General features: G+C 36.7%; 3 protein-coding genes and 4 non-coding genes across 8 annotated transcripts; 2 read left to right on the top strand and 5 right to left on the bottom strand.

Annotated features, from left to right (window-relative positions):
* Nucleotides 1-818: 818 nt before the first annotated feature.
* Nucleotides 819-891, bottom strand: Trnaf-gaa (transfer RNA phenylalanine (anticodon GAA)). Its single transcript has one exon. It is a non-coding gene; the product is annotated as a tRNA-Phe (tRNA).
* A 6-nt stretch (nt 892-897) lies between these two features.
* Trnai-aau (transfer RNA isoleucine (anticodon AAU)) lies at nt 898-971 on the bottom strand. Its single transcript has one exon. It is a non-coding gene; the product is annotated as a tRNA-Ile (tRNA).
* A 251-nt stretch (nt 972-1,222) lies between these two features.
* On the bottom strand, nt 1,223-1,293 carry Trnag-gcc (transfer RNA glycine (anticodon GCC)). Its single transcript has one exon. It is a non-coding gene; the product is annotated as a tRNA-Gly (tRNA).
* A 7-nt stretch (nt 1,294-1,300) lies between these two features.
* On the bottom strand, nt 1,301-1,372 carry Trnae-uuc (transfer RNA glutamic acid (anticodon UUC)). Its single transcript has one exon. It is a non-coding gene; the product is annotated as a tRNA-Glu (tRNA).
* A 2,197-nt stretch (nt 1,373-3,569) lies between these two features.
* Nucleotides 3,570-4,909, top strand: LOC143465048 (perlucin-like protein). 2 transcript variants are annotated; one of them, XM_076963178.1, is made up of 4 exons: nt 3,570-3,755; nt 4,185-4,251; nt 4,330-4,483; nt 4,610-4,909. In XM_076963178.1, the coding sequence occupies exons 1-4, from the start codon at nt 3,585-3,587 to the stop codon at nt 4,860-4,862; spliced, it is 645 nt and encodes a 214-aa protein (XP_076819293.1). In that variant the 5' UTR covers nt 3,570-3,584; the 3' UTR covers nt 4,863-4,909. The 2 variants fall into 2 exon arrangements, with proteins under 2 accessions (XP_076819293.1, XP_076819294.1); XM_076963179.1 differs by lacking the exon at nt 3,570-3,755 and adding an exon at nt 3,903-4,093.
* A 949-nt stretch (nt 4,910-5,858) lies between these two features.
* Nucleotides 5,859-9,805, top strand: LOC143465046 (scavenger receptor cysteine-rich domain-containing protein DMBT1-like). Its single transcript, XM_076963175.1, has 10 exons — nt 5,859-6,018; nt 6,270-6,454; nt 6,543-6,702; nt 6,924-7,108; nt 7,620-7,785; nt 7,964-8,002; nt 8,199-8,383; nt 8,637-8,802; nt 9,153-9,349; nt 9,435-9,805. The coding sequence occupies exons 1-10, from the start codon at nt 5,964-5,966 to the stop codon at nt 9,606-9,608; spliced, it is 1,512 nt and encodes a 503-aa protein (XP_076819290.1). The 5' UTR covers nt 5,859-5,963; the 3' UTR covers nt 9,609-9,805.
* On the bottom strand, nt 9,673-15,218 carry LOC143465047 (methanethiol oxidase-like). Its single transcript, XM_076963176.1, has 12 exons — nt 15,161-15,218; nt 14,670-14,805; nt 14,522-14,594; nt 14,120-14,305; nt 13,820-13,940; nt 13,319-13,501; nt 13,140-13,195; nt 12,580-12,705; nt 12,394-12,472; nt 11,807-11,970; nt 11,531-11,700; nt 9,673-10,313 (listed from the first exon to the last, which is right to left on the bottom strand). Exons 1-12 carry the CDS (start codon nt 15,210-15,212, stop codon nt 10,151-10,153), a joined length of 1,509 nt encoding a protein of 502 aa, XP_076819291.1. The 5' UTR covers nt 15,213-15,218; the 3' UTR covers nt 9,673-10,150.
* Between the last annotated feature and the right edge of the window lie 2,126 nt (nt 15,219-17,344).

Below are 17,344 nucleotides of genomic sequence, written 5' to 3'. Positions count from 1 at the left end.
AGACTGAAATCCGGCTCAAGGGATCATGACCCAATTTTAAAAAAAATAGGTTTTTCAATGCAAAGTACATTTAACTAAGAAGCTACTGTCGTAGAACCACTTCACGAGCCTCCATCAATATTCGCTTGCAACGAGATCTAGGCTAGGAATGCCTACATTCTCAGTTTGACAGAATTACAAAATAATAACAAACCAGCCCACGTCGACGTCACATGCACATTGCACTTCGACATTTTTCATCCAGTAGATATGACGCATTGGTTGCGAAATCGTCATAAATACAGTGTTTCCAGCTGAAAAATGTGTTCCTAATGCGAGCTGACACCTCAACAAAACAAAGTGAACGAAATTAGTTGCCTCGACACGCGATTGAACCAGGGACCATTGAACATTAAACCAAGAAGCTACTATCGCAAAACTACATCACGAGCCTTCCTCAATTTTGGCTTGCAACGAGATATAGGCTAGGAATGCCTACATTCTTAGTTTGGACAGAATCATTTTAATAAAATTTATAAAACAACCACCTAAACTTTACAGCATGTTTTGAGAGTAAAAGTTTCGGACAACTAATCCACGGAAAACAAATATGCGACTTCTAAATAATTTACAGCTTAGCCTGGACCTGCAATCCGCTATCGCCAAAACCATATCAAACCAGCCCACGTCGACGTCACATGCGCATTGGACTGCAACATTTTTCGTCTTTTTAAAATCACGCATTGGTTGAGACCTCGTCACACATAAAATGTTCCCGCTTAAAATTGTGTTCCTAAAAGGAAATGACTTCTCAAAAGAACGAAGTAATCGAAATTAGTTGCCTCGACCCGGGAATGAACCAGGGACCTTTAGATCTTCAGTCTAACGCTCTCCCAACTGAGCTATCGAGGCAAGCTTTGGCCAATACGGGGCTCGAACCCGCGACATTTGCGTTATTAGCACGACGCTCTAACCAACTGAGCTAATCGGCCTCGATTGTTTGGGGTCCAAAACAACGATTAATTTCACCATTATTCCGACTTTGAAATTTTTGTTTTATTAAAGAATTTTCTGGCAAATTCAGAATTTTTCTTTCAGCAATCCATTTCTCTAAGTTATCACGGCATATACCTCCCTATTAACGAACAACAATCCTTATTCTTTAAAAACATTTTTGTCCTCAAAGCGAAAATACACTTTCTGGGCACTCACACGAAAGGTTATCCAGGTAATGTTAAGAAAATGCATTGACCGGGAATCGAACCCGGGCCTCCCGCGTGGCAGGCGACAATTCTACCACTGAACCATCAATGCATGCACTTTCCCAGACCGGGAATCGAACCCGGGCCGCCTGGGTGAAAGCCAGGAATCCTGACCACTAGACCATCTGGGAGCGGCGATCGATCTTTATTTGATCCAGTAAATATACTTTGACTGAAATGCGGCTCAAGGGATCATGACCCAATTTTAAAAAAAATAGGTTTTTCAATGCAAAGTACATTTAACTAAGAAGCTACTGTCGCAGAACCAATTCACGAGCCTCCATCAATATTCGCTTGCAACGAGATCTAGTCTAGGAATGCCTACATTCTCAGTTTGACAGAATTACAAAATAATAACCAACCAGCCCACGTCGACGTCACATGCACATTGCACTTTGACATTTTTCATCCAGTAGATATGACGCATTGGTTGCGAAATCGTCATAAACACAGTGTTTCCAGCTGAAAAATGTGTTCCTAATGCGAGCTGACACCTCAACAAAACAAAGTGAACGAAATTAGTTACCTCGACACGCGATTGAACCAGGGACCATTGAACATTAAACCAAGAAGCTACTATCGCAAAACTACATCACGAGCCTTCCTCAATTTTGGCTTGCAACGAGATATAGGCTAGGAATGCCTACATTCTTAGTTTGGACAGAATCATTTTAATAAAATTTATAAAACAACCACATAAACTTTACAACCTGTACCTGCAATCGGCTTTCGCCAAAACCATATCAAACCAGCCCACGTCGACATCACATGCGCATTGGACTGCAACATTTTTCATATTTTTAATATGACGCATTGGTTGAGACATCGTCACACACAAAATGTTTCCGCTTAAAATTGTGTTCCTAAAAGGAAATGACTTCTCATAAGAACGAAGTGATCGAATTTAGTTGCCTCGACACGCGATTGATTCAGCGACCATTGAACATTAAACCAAGAAGCTACTAACGCAAAACTACATCACGATCCTACTTCAATTTTAGCTTGCAACGAGATCTAGACTAGGAATGCCTACATTCTTAGTTTGGACAGAATCATTTTACTAAAATTTATGAAACAACCACCTAAACTTTACAGCATTCCTTGGGTGTAATTCTCACATTTTAACATTTTTCTTTTCAACATTTTTCTCTTTGTCTGTCATTTTTAGTATTGACAGGGTATATAAATTTTTTTTATGTTTGTTTCCAAGGTTAGTAGGTATTTCACAATGGAAATTAAATGTGACTTTAAAGAGTGGTTTTTGATATTGACGTGACAGCCCTATGCTGTGGTTACACTAATTGTCAAGTTTGTTGCGGTTCACTGGCTAAACGCGAAAATGAGCCTCGTTGTATGGTTGGGAGAGCTCTATTTACAAATACAAATATTGTTGTGGTAAGTGTCTCTCAATTGATAATTGTAACGTGTCTGGCATTTTATTGAGGGATTATTGTCGTCTTTTGCAAAAATGTACATTTATGGTAATACAAATTATGCCTGTTGCCAAAAAATTGGAAAAGCTATGAATATTAAAGTTGTTTGAAAACATAGCCTGTTGCGTTTTTGTTAGTTTTTTCAACTTTCTTTGAACTAGCCTATATCTAGCTACATTAAAATGTTAACTTTCAAACTAAGACAATATGTACCTAAGTTTAATAACTATATAAAATTAGACAACAAACAAAACTCAATTTAGAAACACCCAGTTACTAGTTTTCCAGAAATCTCGCGTCAGTTAATAACAGGCTTCTGATTTCTTGCAAATGTTTTATTTTTTGATGCTGTATACCTTTGGTACAAAACCGGCCTAAGTTATTTTTAAATGAATAACATGTTTGCAAAAGGTCATCCAATTAGCTGCAAACGTGATAAAATAATATCCTAACCTTTAAATTATCTCAAGTATAGCCGTGATTGTTCGTATAAATTTAGAGATATATTGGATTAATTTCGTGTGCGAAGCATGTTGAAATATAGAATCAGAAATGCTATAACTTATGTAAAAAACTTTTCTGTAATATTTTTAAAAAGTCATGCCCGCTTAGCACTGAAAGCGTGATAGTTCTAAATCTGAAATGACGTTGTAACCTTTGCCTATGAGCCGAAGGGCTTACATATAATGTCGTTTGTCAAGTTCAGCATGTTTTTGTGCAAAAATAATTAGCTTCATTTAATAATCACCTTCTTTGCCTTTGGTCATGACGCGATGGATGCAGTTGACATTTTAAAATGACTAAATATGGGAAAAAATTTACTCGCAGGCATAAGTAGTTGCGGCCAACGCCCGCCTCCAAGCTATACATAAACCGACGTCGATTTCAATCACTAAATTCATTTTTAGCGATGCCAATTCAAAATATGCGAGCTCTGATTTTGCTATTGTTTGCAGGAGTACTTTGCGATGGCCAGTACTCTGGTTGCAGGGTGCCAGCAATATGTCGTCGGGACAGAGATAATAAAAAAGTGGTGGTGTGGCGGTCTGTTCCCAACCCTAAACTTCCTCCATCGCTGCCGGTAGATTAACAAACAGAAAAGCTTATCCTATATGTAGGAAGAGACGAGATGATAGATAATAGTCTCTTCTATGTTCCGTGTGCCTTGCAAATCAAAGCTTTTTGCAAACGTTAGGGGTATTTATAGCTGTATGCAAAATGAAATCTATTTTGCTTTTTCAGGGGTAAAGCGGACTTAGTAAAATGCTAAATTTTTGCGTTGCGTTGCTTCTGGCGGTGGTTGGGCAAGTTTGTTGTCAGTATCATTCGTGTGAAGTTCCCGTATACTGTAGACGATCTCCAAACGGTCCGGGAGAAGCGATTTACACCGATTTGCAAGGCAACGTCATAGTAGAGCCGGTAATTTACGATATTGTCTTGCATTGAGTCATGTAGGCTCTCCTTTATAAAACAAAGAATTTCGTTTCACAGTAGATTTTCTGATTTTCAGGAACCACCGATTCCGACCCCCGATGTGACAAAACCGGACGGACCAGATGTGCCTTTGCCGACTTGTGGTAAATAAATCCAAGAATATCCGCATAAAATGTGAAGGTTATTAGACAATAATTGCTAACTAATTATTTGTGTAAAAGATCTAGAGCCAGGGTGGTTCACTGGTCTTAACGGTCGCCAATACTGGATTTCAACGGAGGGAACATTTGTCAACTATGAAATAGCAAAGTTAGTTTGCAAAGACAAAAACGCGAGGATCGCTACTTTTGGTATCAGAGACGACGAGTCGAGACAGTAAGTAAAAGTCGTATTGGTACAATAATTGTCGTATATGCTATCAAATAATTATTTTCTCAATATTGTACTTCAATTACAGTAACTTATATAATAGCCTTATATACTGTAAAAATTTGTTTTCAGCTTCCTTGTCGAAAACGTCCTTAAGCGTTTCAGCAACATCCACGGTTACTGGTTTGGATACACCGACGTCGCGAATGAAGACGAGTTTGTGTGGGCAGATGGCATCACCGACCCAAATGCTACTGAGGACTGGCATGGCGGTCAGCCAGATAATAACAATGAAGCTGACTGCTCAATCGTAGCTCGTTACTATGACTACAATTGGGATGACGTCAGTTGCGGTTCGACCAACGCGGTTCTGTGTGAGCGCTAAAGTTGTATTTTAAAATCAGCAGAAATAAAACAGTATGCATTCAAAAACTAGTGCTAAATTTACAATTTATATCTACAGTACATAGGTGTTTCTCATTGACTACTAAAAAAGGGAACTCTATGAAAAATACTATCTTGACCAAAACTAATCGAAAGTTATTCTTTCGTTTGAAACACGTAAAATAAAAGTTAACACTGTGGAGAAAAGATGCTGTTCTCAGATATGAATGCTTAAAATACTGTCAAATTTTCATGAAGTTGGTGATATTTATACAAGGATAGGATAAAATCATTTGATAAATGAGTATTATGAAAATTGACTGCATGATAACAAAACAAGCTGTACATCATCCGTAAAAGTAATGATCAATATTACACACATATCGCTTTATGAGTTGGAATTAATTTTTAGGTGAAATTCGAGTTTACGTGCATATGGTACTATTGTTATATACCAAGCACTCCCCTCCGACAATATTCTTTAGGCTTCCGTAGGCTAATGGCTATACAGTACCAATACCCATCTAACATTGAAAAACAAAGTGTAAGGCTAGTGCTATTTTTTGTTGGGCAAGTGTTATTTTTTGGTTAGATTTTACACATGTACTATTAATAATATAATCAACAATGGATTGCGTTTCAAAACTGCTCAATTGTATTAGTTTTTTAACTAAATTAAAATAGAAACTTTTCTTAATATAAATTTTAACATTATAATATCGCTGGAAAAGAAGGATATTTTCCGAATACCTGCTATGCAATACATTACAAAAAAGACTTCAGTGAACCAATGAATTAGTCTCACTTGACAGCATATTCTTTAAACAAAAAGAATAGGTTGATTTCTAAAAATCATGCAATCAAAGAGATTTTGCACTTTTAACTAACACTGAGTGAAAGCTGAAGATCATATACCGCTAAACCAAAGTGCCATCTAAAGATTATAAAAATTAACCTTTCAAGACTTGTTTTTAAATCAATGTGCTGTACCGAAGAAAGCATTTGGTATCAAAAACATGTAGCTTGAGGCATCTTAATGAAAAGCTAATAGATTCATAACTATCTTATAAACATAAGTGTTAGGCCGAAAACAAAGCCAATCATGCAGGTTTACGTTGTTCTTGCTATTATGACGCTTGCTGCAGCTCAAAAAAATTGTAAGTTATCATTATTGGATTAGTAACAGGGTATAATTTTTTGTAGATTGTGTATTAAGTTATACCTCATAAATGAGTTAAAGACAACAGTTTAGTATACAAAAGTTTAAACTTTAGAAAAATGTCAACACAATTTTACTTGTAGTAACTCGCATTGCTTCATAAGAATAAGAATTAACCAAAGCAAAGTTTTTGCTAACAAATTGTAGCAATAATGCAAAGCGTTTATGCAAATTTCCTTTTTACATCAGCACAATCATCATGTTTACATGAGCTGTTGGCAACAAGCGAGCTACAGGTGATAAGTAGTAAGAACTTTCCACAGCAATATAGCGATAACACTGACTGCCAGTGGACTCTGGTAGCTCGCGGTAGAAATCAAGTTCGACTTACTGTGTGGACTGCAGTAACTGAAGAATGCTGCGACATTATAACCGTGAGCAAATTAAAGTTTAATATGTTTTATGTAAAACATGTTTTATTAGAAAGATCTCAAAAATTCTACCAAAACTTTTCTTATTCAGATTCACGAGGGTTATGATAAAGATGCACCAATCATCGGAACCTTGCGAGGCAACATAACCAATCCGGCTACCTACACGTCTTCATTTGGTGCTTTTACTGTGTCATTTATTACCGACGGGTCGGTTACAGCAAGTGGATTTATCGCATATTATTCTTTAGGTAGGAATTCTTCTTGGTTTCGTCGTCATATTTTCAAAATCCACTGTTAGAAGGTTTTTATTTTCAATGTAAGATAAAAAAAATTTAATTTATTTCGAAATAGTAACTCACTGTAGTCTGTAACCATATCAGTGTTATAACCAATATAGGCCTACAACTACCCTGTTATTATTTATCTTAATAGCATAAACAAAACTAGCTTTAATGTTGTTTATGTTCAGCTTTTACCAATGAAACAACCGTGCTAAACGCCAACATTTTTGAACAAATCCTAACATCCCCCAACTACCCAAATCAATATCCCAACAACTTTTCCCAGTCTTGGATTATCGAAGCTCCGTCAAATCATATAATTGTTTTCAGAATGCAAGATTTTTCCACAGAAGCTTGCTGCGATTCTTTAACGGTATTTTTTTAATTTTGTTTATTTAACTGTCAAAATAATGGTTCCACATTTACTCCAATAAATGCCACGACCTTTGCATTTTTTTGAAAACGGCTTCTATTCAAGGGCACTTTGTTACAAATGGCGACTTATATTTTGTTCATAAAAATTAATTTTAGTAAACCAATACCGTATAAGAACTGTTAATTGCTCTGCTGCTAATCCGGTTGATCAGTATAGTCACGTAGCCTATACGTAGGGTTTAGCTATATTCGATCACATCTTCGGCTCTTGGATCCATTTTCTTGGTAAGACAAAGTTTTCACTCATGCAAGAGAGTACTTTCGGACGGTAGATTTTAAGCATCATTTCATTAGTCTTCAAATCAGATAAATACGGTATCCAAATTTTGACAGAAATTGAATTGAAATCGATACCTGTCAAGAATTGGCTTAGAAGCTGCTGAATTTATATGAAAGACATTTTAAAAGCGAAAGATAAGTGTTTTATTTTCATTTTCAATTTTTCACAGATATTTGATGCTGTGGACAATTACTTTAGAGTTCTTGCAACAATTCGGGGTCGAAACCGGACCTTTGAGGAATATCGTTCTTCTTCTGGAGCATTATTGATACGACTTTCAACAAACGAGGCAGTTAGCAATAGGGGCTTCAGGGCAGTTTATCAGAGCATTCCGGGTATCAGTAAATAATACTTTCTGTTTAAAACCTTTTTGATGACAAACTTTAATTTCTCAAATTGAGCTGAAATATCTATAACACAGTTAAGCACTTTGACCTCAATAGGCGTACCAATTTTCAAGTTAAGATTTACAAATACAATTTTAAACCTCTTTTGTATAATTGGAATTTTTAGAAGATTTGGAAAATATTGAAGAAATTCCACCGCCGCCACGTAAGTGAATGGCCCAACGAAATAGAAATATTCTTCAGAAAACACATACGTAGCGTAAAACCGTTCATGACTACAGTGCAATGTATTTTTTGTGTCAATGCTGTGATGCATGTGTTATTGAGTGTCTTACATTATAACAGCATTTGCTTGGTAACTATACACAATTCAATTAATTTGCTTCCTTTTTATCAATTAGTTTGCAAGGAAGATTTCATTGTACCAAGCCAGGGACACGGCGAATTCAGTTCTCCTGTTATTGCAAATCAGAAATATGGAAATAACATGAAATGTTTGTGGACTATCACCGCGCCGCAACCTGATCAACGAATAAGATTGTGGTTTTCGTATGTTCAGACAGAGGCGTGCTGTGATTGGATTATAGTAAGAGCATAATCTTTTTCAATATAGCCTGTAACAAGATTTTTTAAGCAAATTATGGAAACTGTGTCTTTACCATAGTGCAGATGCTTAGATGTGTTTAGCTGAATATCAGTGCTGTAAGGTAGTTGACCACACTAATACTAAAGCCTTTTTCCGTACGATAACAAGTTTTAAGTTTTGTTGATTTTAGCCTCGCTTGGATAAAGAATAACCGTATCGGTTAAAACTTAATTATAAGGCCTCGTCGTTGCAGATAAGAGACGGAATATCGGAGACGGCTCCTAAGCTTGGAACTCTGAGCGGAGATCCTGACAATTTCCACGTTTTTGTATCCACCCATAACACTATCAGAGTTGAATTCAAGTCAGATTACATCGTAACTTTAAGCGGCTTCAGAGCAATTTATGAGCTGAACAAAGGTATAAGTATATATATGCCGACGAAATAGAAACAGTCACTTTCATTCCATTTTACACTTCGCCCAATTTCAAAAAGCAAATGCAAATCATGTAATTGTAAAACATTTGAATTGTACAAAGTACGATATAGTAAAACGCGTCACAATCGCTGATATATATATATATATATGAGTCGTATCGGCTTATATATGCACGCGAGACGCTCGTTGTAACTACTTAGTACACTAAAAGTAGCAATAAACGCTTCATGCGTAACTAAAATTGTTGAATGGATAAAGCAAGCGAAGCTACCTTTTTTGCGGATAATACCTTTTCAATGCGTAACCCAAAAGAACATTTTTTCTTTTTAGATGACTCTCATACGTCATCGTGTGGCGCTAACTTAACGGTTACCGGTGATGCGCAGTATTTTTCAAGTCCTAACTGGCCAACCGAACAATACTTCAACAACCAATATTGCGTTTGGATACTTAGAGCGCCTTTTGGAAAAAGAATTGTTGTAACTCTTCTTGGTGTCATATTGGAACCTTATTTTGACATTATCAAGGTGGTGTCACAGTCTTGACTGAGTCTTTACCGGGGGTAAATACTATAACTACAAAGGTTTTTTTATTTGTTAAATTTACCTACAGGTTACAGATGGATTGACCAAAGATGATCGAACTCTAGTTCATTTGGGAAATAAATATTACTTGAGACTTCATATGACGAGCACAGGGCCAACTATTAAAGTGGAGTTTCTGACGGATACGAGCGGAACTGCAGCTGGATTCAGAGCTGTTTACAAGCTCCATACTGGCCTATAAATAAGTTACAACTCTGAGAGTTGAGATGAAATACTGATACAGTATGTAGTTATGAGACGCAGTCTTTCCACAACAAAATTATTCTGTGTATTTGTGCGATAATTGGCATGGGATTTTACAAGCAATTTTGCACTTCAGATAACAGCCGCTTTAAGTCTATAACTTAATTAACAAATATACTTTGAAGCAATGGTCAAGCGCCAAGGTATGTTATATATTGTTTGTCAAGAGGATAACAGTTAATACGAAGTATATTTCTAAAAGGAAAGAAAGTTAAGAAATCGGATTCAAATGCATAAACTTCGCAATCTAATTGTAATTATTCAATTACACTGTGATACTTGGACATCTGGCGCTTAAGTAACATGAACAGTCTTTAACAATTAAACTTCGACGTTTCAGTAGAAACTGTGGTGAATAGTTTTTGCACAAATTATTTGTACATAAAAATTTAATTACAAGAAAGAAAGCTATTGGCTTACAAACAGCTCTGCTTGTAATGGAGCAATTCGGATTGATACAAATAGGAACGGAAGCGGAACTTAAATCCAGATGTCGGAAGTGCAATCTCCTCCAGGATAGCGAATTTCATGAGCCAGCACGGGTCCTTTGGGTTCGTTGCCGAAGTCGACATACACCTTGTCATTAAGCGTGAGACCTCCCTTCTCAGTGTCAACGTCGATCCTCAGCAAGAACGATCCAGATCTAAAATTTTAAAGTTTAATTTGAAAAGTTGTGAAAGCCGTATGTATAAATATTGCGGTAACCACGTAATTGCACCCATGGGCACAGTTTTCCATGAGGTTACTCCTTTTTAACTTGATTAGTGGTAGATGACATACAAGATGAAAGTTGACATATATGAAATACTAACAACATGTTTGTACGCAAACAGCTGCACTCTTCCTGGTAAGTGAGCTAATATATAGTCAAAGCAGCAAGAATGTAAGAATAATTGGCGCGCCCTGGCAAGCATTTTGAAACAAGAAAGTGACTCAATCCGCTATGTACAAGCCAGATGGTTGAAAACTTGAGTTATCGGTCGAAGGCGGTCACGAATTCTTCTATATTTACGCGATGGGTGGTACTAAAAGATGGATTATAGCATGCGATCTTTTTTATTCTATGCTGATCAGCACACTATTATTAATCCTTCGAATAAGGTATACACATGGAGAATTTTTTTCGAATATGGATCTGGTATATCGGTCAATGTAAGTGAAAAGCTGTTACCTTGCCAATCGCATTTGGCATGCTTTTCTACGAGTGCATAAACTTCCCGCTAACGCCGCCAAACGATGCCCTAAGGCCAAGCGACACTCAAGCCGCGTTTGCTTAAGAGTAGGCATTGCTAGACTTTTACTGACTTGTAGCTTCATAATAACCGGTAACATGATCAAAACACATTACAAACTTTGTTCTTCCGGTTTAGACTTGTCGTGCGTAGATGCTATCACGACCGGGGCAGACCAAACAAAACAAATTTGTGCGCATGCTTAACATACAGAAATCATCAAAAATTGTTTATACTTAGAGAGGCTATATTGCTGGCGTTTTCGTATTTAACCATAAGTCAGAAATACAAAAACGAAAACAATCACGAATTTTAAATTCACAATATTAACTTGGTGTTACTATATATTTCAATATGTCGTTGGGAGGCCTGTCGATTGGAGTGTTTAGTTCATGCGCGTAAAATTTAAAGCAAGATGGACTGTACTGTTTGTACTATGCGGCGCTTTTGTTCACGTATAAACAGGTGATACTGATGGCTTTTTTTCTGAGAAATATGGTTTACATCGCAAGAAAAAAGTTTGTTCATGGATGTTGTCAGCAAAAAATTGATCGAATAAAGGAGCATTGCACCAAGTAGAAATTAATATACCTGCTTAAAATAGGCCTATTCTCTAAAATTATCTTACGTCAACATCTTGGGGTAAAATTGCTTGTCCCAGCCACTGTAAAGTGAAGTTGTAACGTATAAACGCTTCCCGTCTAAACTCAACTGCAGCATTTGAGGTCCTCCTTCCACGCGTTTTCCTCCAACGTAAAGAGGTTTCGGCTGAATCTTTAACTCTGTGTCCTCAACAACCTATCAGAAGAATTGCACAGTTAATATTGTCACATTTTATTCACGTGTTTGATGACTAACTTGTACAGTTAACAAATGTTGAAAAGTGTTTTTACTGTTATATCACCTTGACAGCATCGCCTTCACAAATACTCCCACCCAAGAAAATTTGACCAACTAATTTCGGATTTTTAGTGTCGCTGATGTCATATTGTCTGATGTCACCGTGTAACCAATTGGAGAAGTAAAGGAAGCGATCATCCATTGAGAGCAAGATATCAGTTATCAATCCTAAAAACATAAAATAAAATTCCTTGCTTTAGTAAAGCAGTAAAAGACTTGTTTGTGAGAAATTCTGAAAAGTATCGATTGATTTCTTTGCCTCCACTTTGATAATTAATTACAACCAGCTATACTGGGAAAAATAGGAATCTCATGCGTGACTTTGTGAACTGAACAGAGGTGACGTCACAGTCATTCAATTAAACAGAAATCGTTCGTCCGAAGCTCGACGATGACTAGGCAAATAAAATCAAGCATTCTTTTGCTGCATGCTCGTGACTTTGTCACCGTAAAGTTTTACCTAACATAGCTGCAGTAAATGTCAATTGCAATATAGAAGGTTGCTCTGTGCATTTACAAAAACGATAGGTACAGCTTTGATGTCGATGACGATTTCTAAAAGGCAATGCACATAACCACATCAGTATATACCTGGCATTTGTGGCAGTGCCCATCCTTCGACTTTTTTAGAAGGGATTGAAATCACTTTGTCCGCCGCCCAGTCGCCTCTCTACACAAAATTTCCGGCATTACGATAAAACACAGAAACCAAACAGTGAGTAGCTTGTATACCAAAACAAGCACGAAACTGTTATTTTTACCAAAAAAAAAACAAACCTGCGTTTTATAGAATCGGAACACAGTACTGCTCAATGCACAACCAACAAAACCCTCCGTAGCAGAAGGATCATGCAGAAATCTTATCTCAAGTGGGATCATGCCATCCGGGCCTAAATCCATTTCCTGCAAAAGCAATTTAACATTTTAAGTTTTCACGCAAAGTTGGTTCGCCGAGTCAAAAGACAAACAAAACGTTAAAGTAAATGTTTGAAGATAACGATGCAGGGTATTTGTCTTCGTCATTGTGTGATTTTCTTCATTTGGACTAATACGTCGTTCTAAATTTAAACTGCTGGTATAGACCTTAATCATTTCTTGTCGAGCTTAAGCAAACACTTGAAGTACAAACAAGGGCAAACAAGTGTTTCGAAACGAGGTTGCGTATACAGAACTGTGTGAAGGTTGTTCAAGGTTATTGTAAAACTGAAATTTTTGTGAATTTTATGGTGTACGTTTATACGCGCCAAATGTGTATGTTTTTGATAGAAATATATTGTGAGTATATCAAAAAGCAGTAAGCACGTCCGACTTTCATGGTGCAGGTTATTAATTTTTACCTGAATAAGTTGATGTTTTTCCCAATCCCAAACATACAATGATCTTCCATAAAACCCTAGAACAAATAAGTTTCAATCTGCTTATAAAATTTCATCAACTTTGCCAGATTGACTTCTGTTGTACATGTCTCTCGATCAATTTTCTCTACCAATAAGAGATTTTGCAATCAGCCACTCACCTGCAGCTACATCATCCGGATTAAAACCTTTGATAAGTTTTTTCGGCGCGCCCCACCCAGTGCTGATCATAACGTTGTGTCTCGGTTGATACCAGAAGTCGTATCCAAATTCGGTGTTGTTTCCCGGAGCTTCCCATTGTCCCTCCAATTCAAAAGTTTGCGAATCCAGAATAAGAAATCCTCCTGTAAGTTACAGGGAACTCATAATTAAGCGTTTTGATTAATGAAGTCGACGTCAAACAGAGGAAGTAAGTTATTTAAACATTATTTGTTTCCAGCCATTTTTACAAAGTTTTACGTAACTTTGTTATTTAACTTGCAAAAGCTTGTAATCAAATTCGGAACTAAATTCGCACAACTTAATACAAATGTGAGAACGTCACGTTAACTCTAATTTAAGTTTCTTTCCTTCCAAACAATTAAGATACAATCTTGAAACTGCTGTATAATTTGTTTCAAAAAGGCAATTCGGAAGTCAATATAGGTTTGGCTGAAAATAACCTTTTGCATTTCCTTCAGGATCACCAATCGTACTGATCATGATCTTACCACCTGGTATACAATGCACAGTATGTGGGTTTGCCAAACCAGTTGAATGAAAGATTTCCACGGGTTCAACGATCTAAAACGAAGATAAAGTAACAATAGTTAAGGAAGTGGAATGCACAACACTACAAGTGAACGAATTTTAAAGATATGTTGCAGCTTGAAAATAACCCATAACAAAATTTCTTTAGTATGTACATTATCTGCATATTGACTCATTGTTAGTTTCTACAGAGACTTTTCTTCAGCCTTTACCTTTTCTATGCGTGGTTTCTTCGGGTCGGTGTATACATCAACTGCGTAGAGCCTACTGGAAATCAAACCAGGCATAATGAAAAGGTTTCGTTTTTTGGTTGGATCGTGAAAGCAGCTGCTGCAAGCGTTCCAGCCAGTGTGATGCACTTCGTCGTTAAGGTTGGGCACTTCCAGTCTTGAAATAACCTTAAAAGCATCTTGACTTTTAATATTTTCATTCTGTATCTTGCACGTACGCACGGTAGGCGTATAGTTTTTTCCATAATAGTTTATTATAAAGAAATTCAAGGAAAAAACTATCAATAAATAAGTTGTTTTCCATGACGACAAAAATTTCAGAGAGATGCTTGAAGACAAGTTGTAGTAGGTAATAACATGCTTGACATGACCACTATAACTAACCTTACAGAATGTGGGCGAATTTTCATCCATATCAACTGTAGCTAAGTAATCGGACTGATCTATTGGTGTATTTCTGTAAATTTGCTTCGTTAGAGTTTTGTATTGCACCATATACCCAAAGGTTTGTTGCTAAAGCGAGAGTACTCACCGGTATATACAAGGAATATAAAGAATTTTTTCCTTTGGGGCTTTCATTGCATCACGTGGAGAAGCATAACCAGGACCAGTAGCAGCTTTGCAACATGATGTCTCCAAATGCTTTGATATAGCTTCAACGCGGGATGCTACGTCATAACAAACGGAAAATTACAAAATCTGCAATGTTGGATATTGCATAATGAATTTTAAACAATGTTGAATCAACAAATATCTGCAAAAGTTTGCGTCAAGGTGATTCTATTTAAAGACTTATGGCTCGTGGATTACAACCAAAACAAATTGTCGTTGAACTCTAGCACAATAAGCTTCACAATGGTTAAAATGATCATGTGACAGTAATCAGTGCAGCACGATTGCTGAACCGTAAGTAGCAAAAGAAAAAGAGAACGGCAAGCACTGCAGAAATTCGAACAAGAACATGCGATTTTTCATTATTATAGTATACAATTTATGATAAATGAAATACTTTGCATTACTTACACATTGTTAGGAGGGCAGGTGACAGTGGAGAAACAGAATTACACTCAAACATATTCCACTACACAAAGATACAATTATATATTAGCAACTATAACCAACTTGAAAGTTCATTTTTTGACGCACGAACTACAATACATTGCGGCGAATTTGTTAAAAAGTTCGATTCAACAGCAATCCGTCGAATACATCAAAAACGTTGCTCATTTATATCTTATAGGTATGTAATCGCTGAATAACAAACTTAAATACAGCAGCTTATCAAACCTTATGCAATTCTCGTCTTTCTGTTCTGGTAGGCAATGAAGTTGACCAAGACACTGTCACTAACGGCTTTGATCGCTTGCTCTAAAGTTTACCGAGAAATTGTTTCGAAAGCAACTCAATTATTTGCATTTTGCAATAAAAATACGCTTACGATTTTTTCCAAACACATTCCATGGCACCTAGGGCCAATAAACGTCATATTTAAGACGTAGTGGCAGAGAGAAATTTTGTACTGTCTACTAACATCGCTAGGCCGAAGCGCTACCTTATTCTGGATCCAGACGGACCTATTCTTTTGTTTCACTTAGCCAAGTCACTTATTGCGTTGCACGCTTGGTTTCGCAAAACAAACATAAAACCTGCTAGCTAGAAATATCTCAGTTTAACAACCTCATTGAAGTGAAAAACTTTTTACCCATGGATAGAGAAAGCAAAAAAGAGTTTTCGAAAAAAGGCTCAACCAACCTTCCTGGCCAATAAGTCAAAAATCACTCAAGCATAACCATTTTTTCTTTCGCCTTCTGAGTGATGAGTAAAAGACTCTACCTTAGTAGTTCACAAGTTTTTTTAATATTTCTCCCTTGCTGTCCATAACACAAACCTGCAGTCAGTAACACGTATGATGGAATACATTCTGAGTATGACAATTCTGCATAATAATAGAATTTAAAATTTAGTCGAGAGCAAAAAGCAAAATAAATGAACGTGCACCCAAAACCTTACGGCGTTACAGCTACCACAGGACATAGATTACATTGTTAGGGACTGTTTCTTAGCAGTTCCTTACTATATTTATGAGTCCTTACTCCCAACATACGTTTTTAAAGTTGTTTAACGCTGGAGATAATATCCTTGTCTGTTATCTGACTCCTAGATCGCTTTATGCGTGTCCAGTTTAGAAAACTGCTAAACTATCAGTTTATAAAAGTTAACACTCAAGCTCCTGCTTGCAAGAACCACGTTTATTATGCACAGAACACAGTTACAAACGCCGGCCTCCTGGATTAGAGATCCAACTGACTAGCCCATCAAGTCTGTCTGTACTAGGGTTGGGCTATCCGGATATCGGTTAACGGTTTAATCCAAAATCCGAGGCAATTACAGCTATCTGATGTCCAGATGAAATTGTCGGTTAACAGGATATCAAATGCATAACGTTGTTAGTGCGTTTTTACGTTTTTATGCCTTTTTAGCAATTTTTGAACTCCTCTGTTTCAAGAAACGTTTTTTACTCTCTATTCTCTACAAGACGTTAAATGTTTACATAATTTCGTCTTTTATGTTACAAAAAATACGAATAAAAAAAATGAAGAATTTGTGAAATTTTGGACATAGTTGTGTTTTTTTTATAAAAAATCAACGTCACGTCTACGTCTAAAAATTTTTTAAAATCGACACATTATATATTACTAAAAATTATGATAAAAAGGCTGCTTTGTGTTTACCATTTATTATCCGGTTAATCGGTTAGCTAAAACAGAAATATCCGGATATATCATTATCCGGATAGTAAACATTATTGATGTCCGAGCTAATCCTTGCTGTAACTGACCAGCAGCAGACAAACTTAGGCTATATTGTATTTGCTTATGCGACGAGTGACACTCCATTGGATTTGCAGCGACACGGTATTCTTTTTCATAGTAATTATGTCAATTGAATTATTTGGCAGAGGTAAGTTTCTGTATTTTATCACTTTGTGCCTAGTATTTGATGTTATTATGCTTGCTGGCAACCATAGTATTTTTATTGGTTTAATGCATTTTGTCGGCTAGGTAGATATACTTCATCTGTATACACACTTAATGTATGTGTCAGGCAATGCTATGCTAAAGCTTGGAAACATTTAAAGATGATACGAAAGGGTGTGGAATACGAACACTCTAACTTGCTGCAATAGAACACAGGGTGCTAGGGGTC

This window comes from Clavelina lepadiformis, chromosome 7, assembly GCF_947623445.1.
Source record: "Clavelina lepadiformis chromosome 7, kaClaLepa1.1, whole genome shotgun sequence".
Lineage (NCBI taxonomy): Eukaryota > Metazoa > Chordata > Ascidiacea > Aplousobranchia > Clavelinidae > Clavelina > Clavelina lepadiformis.
The sequence above is the reverse complement of the archived record's forward strand: the minus strand, read 5'-3'. Positions and strand labels throughout refer to the sequence as shown.